The 12,652-nt window shown below is 44.5% G+C and overlaps 1 protein-coding gene across 6 annotated transcripts in view; it reads left to right on the top strand.

Moving 5' to 3' along the window:
• The window catches only part of KDM1B (lysine demethylase 1B), a 47,056-nt gene that overhangs the window by 4,545 nt on the left and 29,859 nt on the right, over positions 1-12,652 (top strand). For 5 of the 6 annotated variants that reach the window (XR_008306454.1, XM_053247437.1, XM_053247434.1 and 2 more), the window contains exons 2-4: positions 6,480-6,573; positions 10,211-10,335; positions 11,679-11,768. Coding sequence is in view for 5 of the 6 variants with exons in the window: in XM_053247434.1 (XP_053103409.1) it covers positions 6,480-6,573; positions 10,211-10,335; positions 11,679-11,768 (309 nt within the window). In the remaining variant the exon portion in view is untranslated. Of the gene's footprint in view, positions 1-571; positions 644-6,479; positions 6,574-10,210; positions 10,336-11,678; positions 11,769-12,652 lie in introns of all 6 variants that reach the window. The other variant, XM_053247436.1, reaches the window with a different exon arrangement.

Raw genomic sequence — 12,652 nt, forward strand, 5'->3', positions numbered from 1 at the left:
CATCAAGACGTCCTTCAGTGGTGTCAGAATGTCACACTCCAGGCACAACCGCATGCTGCTCACACATTGGTGCTCAGAGTCTTGTTCATCTGAAGTGGTCCAGAGAGAAATGTGTTACCTATCCAGTCAGGATCAATTGCAGTCTCTAGCCCTATTCAGACATTAAATTGTATGTGCATACAGATGTCTGTACACATGTACATGTTTTTGTGTGAATGACTGTACATGCTTTGATTTTAAAAATGAACCTGGTTATACGTTCCTCAAGTGCAAGGTGCAGACTGGAAGCATTCTACTGTACATTCATTTAACAGAACATGTGAATATTGTGAGGCTATGTCCATTTGGGAGCTTTCTGCATTACCAACTTGGTGCTTTAGCACTAAATCTGAAGTGGGACATAGCAGTATTCTCCTTCCTGTGGAGGAAAGGGAGCTTCCAATAAGGACACATTCTCTCACTCTCACTCTCTCTCTCACCATGACAATATGTTATATGGAGCATGTGATAAATAATTTTTAACTGGGAAGATAATATGTCCTTTTACTGTGCTTCTTTCTTTTCTGAACAGGATTGTAATAATACAGAGTGCTTTGGACTGGCGTTAATTTGACATTTGAAAACAAGGTGATTTGACACCAAGGTGAGCAGAATCCTGCTCTCCCTGCTGTGGAAATTACTCCAGTGAACATAATTATCTTCTTTCTAGCATAATTATACAGCCCACTGTCCTGTCTGTAGTTTGTGGGGTTATTGTGAAGCTGATAGCCTGTAGCTGTCCATAGTAAGGATATACAATATATATAAATTCCTCAGTTCACTAAGCCAATCTACATTTTAAATGGAACAACACTGAATTGTTTCATTTGATTCCAGAATACTCACTTAAATAGTGACTTGATAATGGAAGAAGTTGTATGCATTTATTGTGCATGCAAACTTTGTAAATGTATTCTAAAGAAGTTTATGTTCTCCATTAGTGTTGTGCTGTTGATTGTACCTCAGAATATATTAAAGGTATCAGTTTGCCCAGATGTAAATTGGGAGTTTTCTTCCCACAAATGTTTAGGTGTACGGTGACCTACAGGCTTCACTGTGCAGGACAGTGACAGGAGAATAATGGGCTCCCCATGGACCAGAAGACAACTTGACAGCTTTTCAAGAGGCTGCCTCCATGTATAAAATAGACTGTGTTCAGCATACTGGTGGAGTTGACCTCCTGAGTCAGATGTCCCGTGTTGGGTTAGATTACTGAGTTTTTATTTACTATTTTTAAAAAGTTTTAAAATTGGAAGCAGAACAACTGGAACAAGTAAAATCGGTGGAGGAGGAAATAATGGATTATCAAAATAGTTCACTACTCTTAAGTCATATTTATATTCATCTTTTATATCGATCATATTATTGTTTTGACCTGTTTACATATTCAAAGGACTTCTTTCACTTTCAGTTTGCATAAATATATTTTCTTTAAAAGACATGCATTTCAAAATAAAAGTTACTGCCTCATTTATGCTTTTCAAATGAGTCCTTGTACTTCAGGTGGGGACAGAGTAATGGTTAATCCACTAACATTAGAAGCACACTGATAAATATGTAAAAGCCATTTGGAATTAGCAGATGCTATCTCTTTCTGCAACACCACCATTAACTCCATCCTAGGAGCAGTAATAACATTTCAGTGATAATTGCTATCTTTAGTAAATCTTGTGTGTATATAGTCTTGTCTGGCTCTAGCAGAACTCAAACTCTCAGGCTAGCTGATTCCACATAGCTTCTTTTTGAGAGAGGGGTACGCTTCATATCATGTAGTCTGTTTTTCTCCAGGTCTTTGTGCTCCTGTTTGGCTTCTTTTGCATCAGCATTAATATAAGTAATATAACTGTAGCATTAAAAACATTAAAATTAAATAAAAATATTGGGTAGCATTCAGACGAATCTTGTGCTAGTGTAAATGCTGCTGTACCAGCATAAGGATGTAGCATATGGTTTTTCAAATCTCTTTATTAAAACAAATTCATGATGCCTGCCGCCACCTGTTGCTCCCGGTGCCTCACCTGGCCGTGGTTTCTGGCTGTCTGGCTGGAAAGCCAGCCCGCCACCACCCCCTCCCTCCCACCTGCTCCCGGTGGCCAGCCCACCAGCGGCATCCCTGGTTTCTCCCCCATCCCGTTACTAATCGGCAGCTGCTCACGAACTCTCGCGAGAGCTGCCACACTTGGGATTAGCGACAGGTATGCCTAGGAGAAATAAATATATAGATGTTCAAAGTGGAAAGCATTTAGAACATAAGAACAGCCCTGCTGGATCAGGCCCAAGGCCCATCTAGTCCAGCGTCCTGTTTCGCACAGTGGCCCACCAGATGCCGCTGGAAGCCACAGACAGGTGTTGAGGGCATGCCCTCTCTCCTGCGATTACTCCCCTGCAACTGGTACTCAGAGGCACCCTTTGTGTGGTTCCTTTTCCAATAGTGGCAGTACAACTTTGTGGAGCAGCATAGCAAGCTCTCTCTGAGTATTAGTCAATGTTATCCATTGTAATGCTGCTCTTCTGAAATTCAAAGTGGTTTATCCCCCCCCCCCGCCCCCATATTTGAAAAGCATTCTTGGAAGCATGCTGCTTGTTGGGATAGATGCAGCATTGGAAAGATATGTTGAAACTGCAGGGGAATTTGCTAACGCGCTTATGATGTACTGATGCTGTGAGGGTGATTATTATGAAGTTATTGTTATTTATGTGCTACAACATGTACTAGTGTATAATCAGTTCTAGCAACTAGAATCGTAGCTAAAATATGACCTAGATTATTCACAGTTCTTGGACTGGTATGAGTTATTTAAAGATCATTATTACTGTTGGTATATTTCTTCCTTTCAGGCCCTTCTCCCTTTTCTTTCTCTTTCTTGTCTTTGCTACCTGTTGCCTCTCTAAAGATCTTACAAACCAAGAGTCCTTCAGAATTTAACCGCTGGCTGCCTGTGTGTGTAGGGCATTCTTTATTTTCCATGATAACTTTGCTGCCATGCATTCCCTGTATACTGTAGCTCCATGGAGTCTAACCCCACTGACTCCTTTATTTTTTTTCTTATAGTCCGTTCTCAATCTAGGATAAAAGCTGGTGCAGTCAGCAAAGCTGCTGGTCTGTGCAGTGTTAGAGTGTTTATCATGGGGAAAGCTGAAGGGCTTTTATCCTAGTTTGGGAAGGCTCATTAGGACAGAGGCTGCACTCTACACCAGAATGTACAAACTAACTTTGTTGAATGTGGGGCAGCTATTCCGGTGGTGGTGGGGAATAGAAGAAGAAATGTTGGCAGGTCAGAAGGCTGTTCTAGGGGAAGGGTGGTCAGAAATCTAATAGCTGTCCCCCTTTCCGGCTGTCCTGCCAGCTCTTTGACCTCAGGGAGCACAGCCAACATCCCACATAACCTTACCTTGCTCCTCTGCAATGCCTGTCGGTCCAAAATAAATCTGAACTCATCCATGATTTGATCATGGATGAAGGGGCCGACCTGATGTGTATTACTGAGACTTGGTTGGGGGAGGCTAGTGGCCCAGTTTGGTCCCAGCTTCTCCCTCCAGGATATTCTGTAGAGGAGCAGGTGAGGGGACGTGGGCGGGGAGGTGGAATGGCTGTAGTCTATAAGGATAACATCTCCCTTACCAGGGTCCCTGTCAGGGTATCGGACCATACTGAATGTGTGTACTTGAGTTTGGTGACCAGGGATAGATTGGGACTTCTGTTGGTGTACCGATCGCCCCGCTGCCCAATGGAATCCCTTACTGAGCTCACGGACTTGGTCATGGAACTTGCGTTGGAGTCTCCCAGACTTTTGGTGCTGCGGGACTTCAATGTTCATTTTGGGACCAGTTTGTCCGGGCAGCTCAGGAGTTCATAGTGGCCATGATGACTATGGGCCTATCCCAAGCGGTCTCTGGGTCGACGCATATTGCAGGTCACACGCTTGATTTGGTCTTTTATTCTGATCAGGGTGGTGTTCCGTGGGTGGGGACTCCTACGATCTCCCCATTGTCATGGACGGACCACCATCTGGTTAAGGTTAGGCTTACAACCACTTTCCACTTTCGCAGGGGCGAGGGGCCTATTAGAATGGTCCGCCCAAAGAGGTTACTGGATCCAGTAGGATTCCAAGAAGCCTTGGAGGGATTTAATGTTGGCTCTGCTGGTGATCCTGTTGATGCCCTGGTTGAGAATTGGAACAACCTGCTCACCAGGGCAGTAGACACAATTGCTCCTAAGCGTCCCCTCCGACCTGCTTCAAAATTGGCCCCCTGGTTTACGGAAGATCTACGGGGGCTGAAGCGGCAAGGTAGGTGACTGGAGCGCAAGTGGAGAAAAACTCGACTCAAATCTGACAGATTACGACATGGAGCACATTTAAAGATCTATGCTCAGGCGATACGTGTGGCAAAGAAGCGGTTCTTTTCTGCCCGTTTTGCCTCTGCGAGTTCACGTCTGGCGGAGTTGTTCAGGGTTGTGAGGGGACTAGTATCTGCCCCCTCTCCCTTGAACCAGAATTTGGAAGCATCAGTTACCCGCTGTGGTGTGTTTAATGAATTTTTCACGGACAAAATCTCTCGGATTCGGGCCGACTTAGATGGAGACTCCACAATTAATTTGATGTCTGAACTGGAGGTGTCCAACAACTCCTCTTATGTGATTCGACTTGATCGGTTTCAGTTTGTGACTCCTGAGGATGTGGACAAGCTGCTTGGAGCAGTGAGGCCTACCACTTGTCCTCTTGACCCTTGTCCAACATGGCTTGTTCTTTCTAGTGGGGAGGCTGTTGTAGGCAGCCTGGTAGAAATCATAAATGCTTCTCTGAGGGAGGGCGGGATGCCTCCTTGTCTTAAGGAGGCAATTATTAGACCTCTTCTAAAGAAGCCTGCGTTAGATCCCTCAGAGTTGAGCAATTATAGGCCTGTTTCCAATCTCCCATGGCTGCGCAAGGTAATTGAGAGGGTGGTAGCCTCTCAGCTCCAGGCGGTCTTGGAGGAAACTGACTATCTGGACCCATTTCAAACTGGCTTTTGAGCGGGCTATGTGGTGGAGACTGCCTTGGTCGGCCTGATGGATGATCTCCAATTGGCAATGGACAGAGGAAGTGTGACTCTGTTGGTCCTCTTGGATCTCTCGGCGGCTTTCGATACTATTGACCATAGTATCCTTCTGGAACGTCTGAGAGTGTTGGGGGTGGGAGGCACTGTTTTACAGTGGTTCCGCTCCTACCTCTCGGACAGATTCCAGATGGTGTCAGTTGGAGATTGTTGCTCTTCAAAATCTGAGCTTAAGTATGGTGTCCCCCAAGGCTCCATACTTTCTCCAATGCTTTTTAACATCTACATGAAACCACTGGGAGAGATCATCAGGGGATTTGGAGCTGGGTGTTACCAGTATGCTGATGACACCCAGATCAACTTCTCCATGTCAACTTCTTCAGGAGTTGGCATAACTTCCCTAAATGCTTGCCTGGAAGCAGTAATGGGCTGGATGAGGGAGAATAAACTGAAGCTGAATCCAGATAAGACGGAGTTCCTTATTGTGCGGTGTCGGAACTCTAGAGACGATTTTGATCTGCCTGTTCTAGACGGGGTCACACTTCCCCAAAAGGAACAGGTTCGTAGTCTGGGAGTACTTCTGGATCAATGTCTCTCCTTGGTTTCTCAGGTTGAGACGGTGGCCAGGGGTGCTTTTTATCAGCTCTGGCTGATACGCCAGCTGCGCCCGTTTCTCGAGATCAGTGACCTCAAAACAGTGGTACATTTGTTGGTAACCTCCAGACTTGACTTCTGTAATGTGCTCTACGTGGGGCTGCCTTTGTACGTAGTCCGGAAACTTCAGTTGGTTCAGAATGCGGCAGCCAGGTTGGTCTATGTGTCATCTCGGAGAGACCACATTACTCCTTTGTTGATGGAGTTACACTGGCTGCCAGTAGTTTTCCGGGCAAAATACAAAGTGCTAGTTATAACTTATAAAGCCCTAAACGGCTTAGGCCCTGGGTATTTAAGAGAGCGTCTTCTCCACTATGATCCCCACCGCCTATTGAGGTCACTTGAGGAGGTCCGTCTCCAGTTGCCGCCAACTCGTTTGGTGGCTACACAGAGACAGGCCTTCTCGGCTGCTGCCCCGCGATTGTGGAATGCGCTCTCTGCTGAGATATGATTCTCCCTATCTCTGGCATTTTTCAAAAAACACCTGAAAACACATCTCTACAACCAGGGTTTCTCCGCTTTTTAAAACTTGTTTTTAAATTCTTCTGATTATTTAATTGTTGTTTTACGATGTTTTCAATTGTTAATTATTTTTTATGCTTTATAATTTTTGTTTTAATTATTAATTGATTTTAATGGTGTTTTAATGTAAACCGCCCTGAGCCTTTTGGAAGGGCGGTATAAAAGTTTTAATAATAAATAAATAAATAAATAAATAAACGAACTTCCTCCTGGTTTTCATTCTGCAGCACGATGTCAACTGGGAGGATTCGAACAAAGAAGAAAACGCCAGCTGTGGACCAGTCTCCTGATAACCTTCCTTTGAGAAGTTCAGGGAGACAGGTACTTTACCTCATTGTAAACCTGTAAATGAAGTGTGTACACACATATGATGAAATTTGGTATAAAGTTAACTTGTTTCATTCTCTGTCTCCATTCATTAATTCATTCATTCACATATGATAGATAGATAATCTCTGTCTATCTATCATAGTTGCACACTATCCCCAACTTCCATCACTGGGCAGTTTACAGGAACATAAAACAAATTAGAAATTAAAACCTCAAAACAATTTAAACCCACAAGTCTAGTTAAAAAGCCTGAGTGAATAAATGCGTCTTTAGAGTCTTTTTAAAAGTTGTCAAAGATTATCTCAGTGGGGAGCGTATTCCAGAGTATCAGGACAGCAACAGAGAAGGCCATCCTTGTGTAGCCACCAGATGAGCTGGTGGCAACTGCAGACAAACCTCTCTGGATTATCTTAGTGAGTGATGGGACTCATAGTGAAGAAGACATCCTCTTAAATACTGTGGGCCTAAACTGTTTAGGGCTTTATAGGTTACTAGTAACTTTAAGCCCGTTAAATTAACGGGTGCTAGTAGACCTTTGGGGCCAGCTAACTCCGCCTCCTCTGGCAGAAGCCGCGGCTTCGCCGCTGCCTCGGCTGCACCTCCTTCCCACCCCACTCTCTTGCCCTCCTTCCCCCTCCCACCCCTCTCTCTCACCCTCCCCTCCCTGTCAGCCTCCTGCCCCACTCCCTCTTGCCCTCCCCCCACCCCACTCCCTCTTGCCCTTCCCCCTCCCCCCTGCCCCACTCCCTCTTGCTCTTCCACCTCCCACCTCCCCACTCCCTCTTGCCCCTCCCCCTCCCCACTCCTCTTTCTACGGAAGCATACCATCTAGTACATATGGGATGGGGGCACTAAATTAAGCCAGCCCGGAAGGAGGGACCTCGAACGGGAGCCAGGGCTGCTGCTCCTACCCACACCCACCAGAGGGTCTTAAAGGCGGCCTCCTCGCCCCAGAGCGGTTCCCTAACAGGAAAGGGGTCGCAGTCCCTAAAGGGGACAGTTCCTCCGGCGGAGCCTGCCTAGTCATTAAGCCCATTACATTAACGGGCGCTAGAAGAGTTTTGTAGAATCAATCTTTACTCAGCTAGGAGGTGGAAGTTAATTTTAAATAGAACCTCTACAGTTAAACCTCAGAGGGGCATATATTCCCTTCCTTACACATGCTGCGTGTGTGTCAACCCCCCCCCCCAAACCCCACACACGAAGTCATTGCCTACTACAGGCATGGAAGAATGCTCAATCCTAGCTCTTGGCTCTGGGGACGTCACACTGATTCCAATGTGACTTATTCCAGAAGGCGTGGTGGTGTGTTGCGTGAAGTTTTGTCACGGTACCCAACTGGAGAGCTCTGTGTTAACTAAGGAGGAGAGGAGACACGTGGAGCCCAAGAGGAAATGAGCAGGCATGCAGCGAGAAAAGAAAGCAGCAGCATGGCGCTGGAGGGTGGGTGTTGCAGCGGCTTCTCCTCTGAACTGACAGTGCCCTCCCCTCCCACCCCGCCAAACTCCAGCCATCTTCTCCTGCCATTCGCTCACACGTGCTGACCGCAGCGGCTTCACTTTCTAAAAGCAAGCGGGGGAACAGCCGGGAGTGAAGCCCCCCTGCGGGGAGCCTACCGCGCTCCCAAGCGGGAACCCCTTCTCCACTCTCAACCTCAGGGCATGTGAAGGTGAGGGAGAGGCACTCTGCGCACGCTCAGGGGTCTCTAGCCAGACGGGTTGGTGCCGGGGGCTTAGGCTTAGCCCAGGGGAGGGTTGCCTTACGCACAGTGTCCAAGGGGGTGCTGAGATGGTGGAAGGTGAGGGCGCCGAAGACGAAGCTCGGCAGCAGGGCCGTGGTGCTCTCCCCCTCCATGCCCCAGCCGGGCGCCGCCGAGTCTGCTTCCAGCTGCTCAGCCCGTCCGCCCGCCCGGCTGTTGGGCTGCTCTTCCCGGCGGCGGGAAAGGCTGCAAGCAGAGCAGAAATCACAATGGCTGCTGCTGCTCTGTCCAGGGCCCCAGAGAGACCCAGGCAGGTAGGCAGAGACCCCTAGCGCCCGCAGGGAGCACCGCCCGTAGCATCCGCGGAGGTTGAGAGAGGAGAAGGTGTTCCCGCTTGGGAGCGCGGTAGGCTCCCCGCAAGGGGGCTTCACTCCTGGCTGTTCCCCTGCTTGCTTTTAGAAAGTGAAGCCGCTGCGGTCAGCACGTGTGAGCAAATGGCCCCCGCTGCCGTATCTCCCCTCCCCGTAGCCCATTCTTCGCCCGCCGCGCTCTTCAACATGGCCGCCGTGTCTCTGCGGTCGTATCTTCCTCGGACGTTCTGGGCATGCACTCCGCGCATGCCCAGAACGGCCGAGAAAGACGGGCTCAGAGACACGGGCGGACACCCAAGCCTTTTATTATAGAGGATAACCAGCACGCATTTTGCCCAGAAACTTATTAGTATCCAGTGTAGTTCTTTTAATATAAGAGTAATATGGTCTCTTCGAGATCACCCAGAGACCAACCTGGCTGCCGCATTCTGTACCAACTGCAGTTTCTGAACTACATACAAAGGCAGCCCCCCGTAGAGTGCATTGCAGTAGTCAAGTCTAGAGTTTACCAGCATGTGTACTACTGTTCTGAGGTTGTTTTTCTCAGGAAACTGACACAGCTGGCATATCAGCTGAAGCTGATAGAAAGCTCCTTTTTCCACTGCCTCAACCTGTGACAATGAGGAGAGGTTTGAGAGAGAGAGAGAGAGAGAGAGAGAGAGAGAGAGAGAGAGAGAGAGAAGTTGAAAGAATTAGGACTGAGAACGAGAGAAAGAATTAGGACTTTAATAATCTAATTGCAAGTTTGCCAAATCCCGTATAATGGCAGCTCTCTATATAAATAATTTCATATAATATGTGTGTGATAAGCGGGGTTTTTTTTTTTTTTTTTTTAAACCCTGTCTTTCAGTCCAGGGACTTTCGGGCTATTTTACAACATAAAAATAATCTTTAACATTATAATTAAAATGACAGTTAAAATAACAAAGCAGTAGATTGAGACTATTTCTGTGAATCAAATATTTATTGAAACGAAACATTTTTGTTATTTGGTGAAAGGCAAGGAGTAATGAAGATATGTAGACTTTCATACTAAGTCAATAGAATTTATCTGGCTTAGATTCTAATAATTTGATGTTACTGCATTGCCACTGAAGATGTGTATCATCATGGAGGAAATGGAGAACCCTTATGGTTTCTAGAATGAGCGCTTTGGACCTTAATGTGTAGGGGGCTGCTCCCAAGATCTGCATAAATAAAGCTCATACAGTGGTTTTTGAACTGTTGCAACTAAGAGCTAGTTGTGGCTCTACTTTTATCTCAATTATCTTTTCCATATTTTGGTGTGAACAATACATGCATACATTTCTTTTAATAAGAAAGTTATTTTAAAGATATGCTACTTAAAATGTTTTCTTATCTTTATTTTATTTTAAAAAATATTTTAAAGGATTTATTAACTGCCTACAGAAGTAGTTTTGTACCACAGTGCCTCAACAAAATACCAGTTATTTCTGTATGCTGCTGTAATGATGAAAAACATAGACTGCTGTTAGCATATAATGGTATAGCTTTAGAACTGTTGTGACTCTTTAGTCACATTGTTGTATTCTGTTAGGTAAGGAAGAAAGCTGCTGAAACAGTGGAGGATGATGAAGATGCATCAGAGAAGAAGTATCGAAAGTGTGAAAAAGCAGGATGTACTGCGACATGTCCAGTTTGCTTTGCAAGTGCTGCTGAAAGGTCAGGGGTTCTCTTTTCCTTTCTGAGTTCCCACTTTCAGCAAGTGATCTTCACCTCAGCAGATCCTGTTTCAGTTTGTTAATGATCACTTTTAGTGGAGGACAGTAAACACAGGTTGACTCTCTTCATTGGATTTTGGGGAGTTGAACTAAAATTGTGAATGTCTCAACTCTGTGAACGGTGAACAAGGTCTTGTGAATGCCGTGCCCTAAAACACTAGAAATCTTGTTCATTTAGTTGTCCTCTGGCTTTTGAAATGTCAACAGGTACTGGCCACATGCTTCCAAGTACACCTTCAGCACACTAAAGGACCAGAAACACTCTGTTTTTAAAAAAAATAATGGAGCTGCATTTGTACCCAATACCGCATTTTTACAGTTTTCTGTGCTCGCAAAGAAATCACATACATACAGCCCTGTTGCCACTTCAAACATAATGAGTAGAGAGTGTAGACTACCAAAAAAGAGAGTACTATTTGCAGGCATCTCCGTGAGATTTAGAGACAGGAGCTGGAGTTGCAAGAAGAAACAGTTTGAAGGGAACACTCAACTAGGCTGCTTGTTCTGATCTGTTGGCAGCAGCACGCCCTCAATTCTCTCATTAAATAATGCTTTTGTTCAAGCAATTATGGAGTCCTTCTATTACAGGTCAGCATATAACTGCATGAAACAGCTGCAAAACTGGAATGACATAGTTACCAAATGAATTTGGAATGTATATTCACAAACCACAATATGTCCTCAAAATATGGATAGGAGAAAAAGCATAATACTAGCTCTCAAGAATAAGCCAGCTTAAAAACTGAACAAGATTTCAAGCCAAATGAAACCTCTTTTGCTAATTGGGTGGACACAGACTAACAGGAAACAGTTACTGCACTGCCATTTCCTCTTACAGTTCTCCATTTATCAATTCCCCAATGAAGAAAGATCAGAAATGTAACTTGCCTATTATCAAACAAATGCTGCAAGCCTATATACACTTACTTGGACATAAGTCCAGCTGAACTCATTGAGTTTTACTTCTGAGTAGACATACCTAAGCATGCATTGTAATTAAGTATACAGCCCTCTAGTTTTGTAATAAGCATCTGGACAGATTTATTTTTTTTAAAGTTTAATCAGAAAGGGGCGAAAATACAAGTAAAAATGGAGCTATGTTATTATGAAGCCTTGCATAAATATATATTAGATGAGTGCCATTCCTACATTTAATTCAGGGTTAGATATAAATAAGTAGCACTTTTAGACTACTCTACCTCTATGATGTTCTAATAAATTTTCAATGTATAGAACAAAGCATATAATTCTTTGAATTTTCAGATTTGTTTTCTTGTGTCCTAGATGTGCTAAAAATGGGTATACATCAAGATGGTATCATCTCTCCTGTGGGGAACATTTCTGTAATGAGTGTTTTGATCATTACTACAGAAGGTACTCTTAAGCCTTACACCGCTATGGTTTTTTGTTTACAAGATGTGTACAAGAAATTTAATGCCAAATTTTAATCATAATGTATTTTTAAAAAGAAGATATGTAAGACTCTTTCTGTTGAATGCATATAATTTTGTGATTTAGTGTCCCTTCTGATTTTCAGGGGAGACTTGAAGTGACAGACCTGTATTTATAATGGTGTATAAATGGCAGGGGACTGAATCAACTAAAATTCGCCACTGATAAATGCCCATCTGGTATAGTGGTTAGAGTATTGGACTAGGAGTGGGGAAAGTCAGGTTCATATCCCCACTCAGATGTGAAGCACGCTGGATGATCTTGGGTCATTCACTTTCTCTCCACCTAAGCTACCTCATAGAGTTGTTATGAGAATAAATGGGGGTGGGGGAAGAGAACTTTGCACACTGTCCTGAACTCGTTAGAAGCAGGGAGCAATAGAAATATAAAGAATGATGATGGCTGGAAATCTGTTCTTGTGTCTGTTTATTTTAGAAGCCATAATAAAACAAACATTGATTAAAAATACGCTCTTGTGCAATAACTTTATATTTCAAAGGTAATAAGTGTCTTAAGTTTTTTTAAAAACTGCATTCTCTAGCAAGTATATCTTTTAGGAAGCCAGAAATAGTGGAGTAACCACATTTCCAAGATAACTAATACGCTATGCTGCCAATTGTAAACAATATCACAGCATGCTCTCGGTTAGAAAGTGTGCAACACCAGTAGGATGTGCAAATGGTTTCGTAGTACATAGGCTGTCTACTAAAACCTGGCTGCCCTGGAAGACCAAGTTTGTGTGGACAGATGCTATCCCAGTACTGAAATTGTTGTGTTGATTAGGAGAGCCATATCTCCCATGCAAA

Source organism: Hemicordylus capensis, chromosome 4 (genome assembly GCF_027244095.1).
Source record: "Hemicordylus capensis ecotype Gifberg chromosome 4, rHemCap1.1.pri, whole genome shotgun sequence".
Taxonomy (NCBI): domain Eukaryota; kingdom Metazoa; phylum Chordata; class Lepidosauria; order Squamata; family Cordylidae; genus Hemicordylus; species Hemicordylus capensis.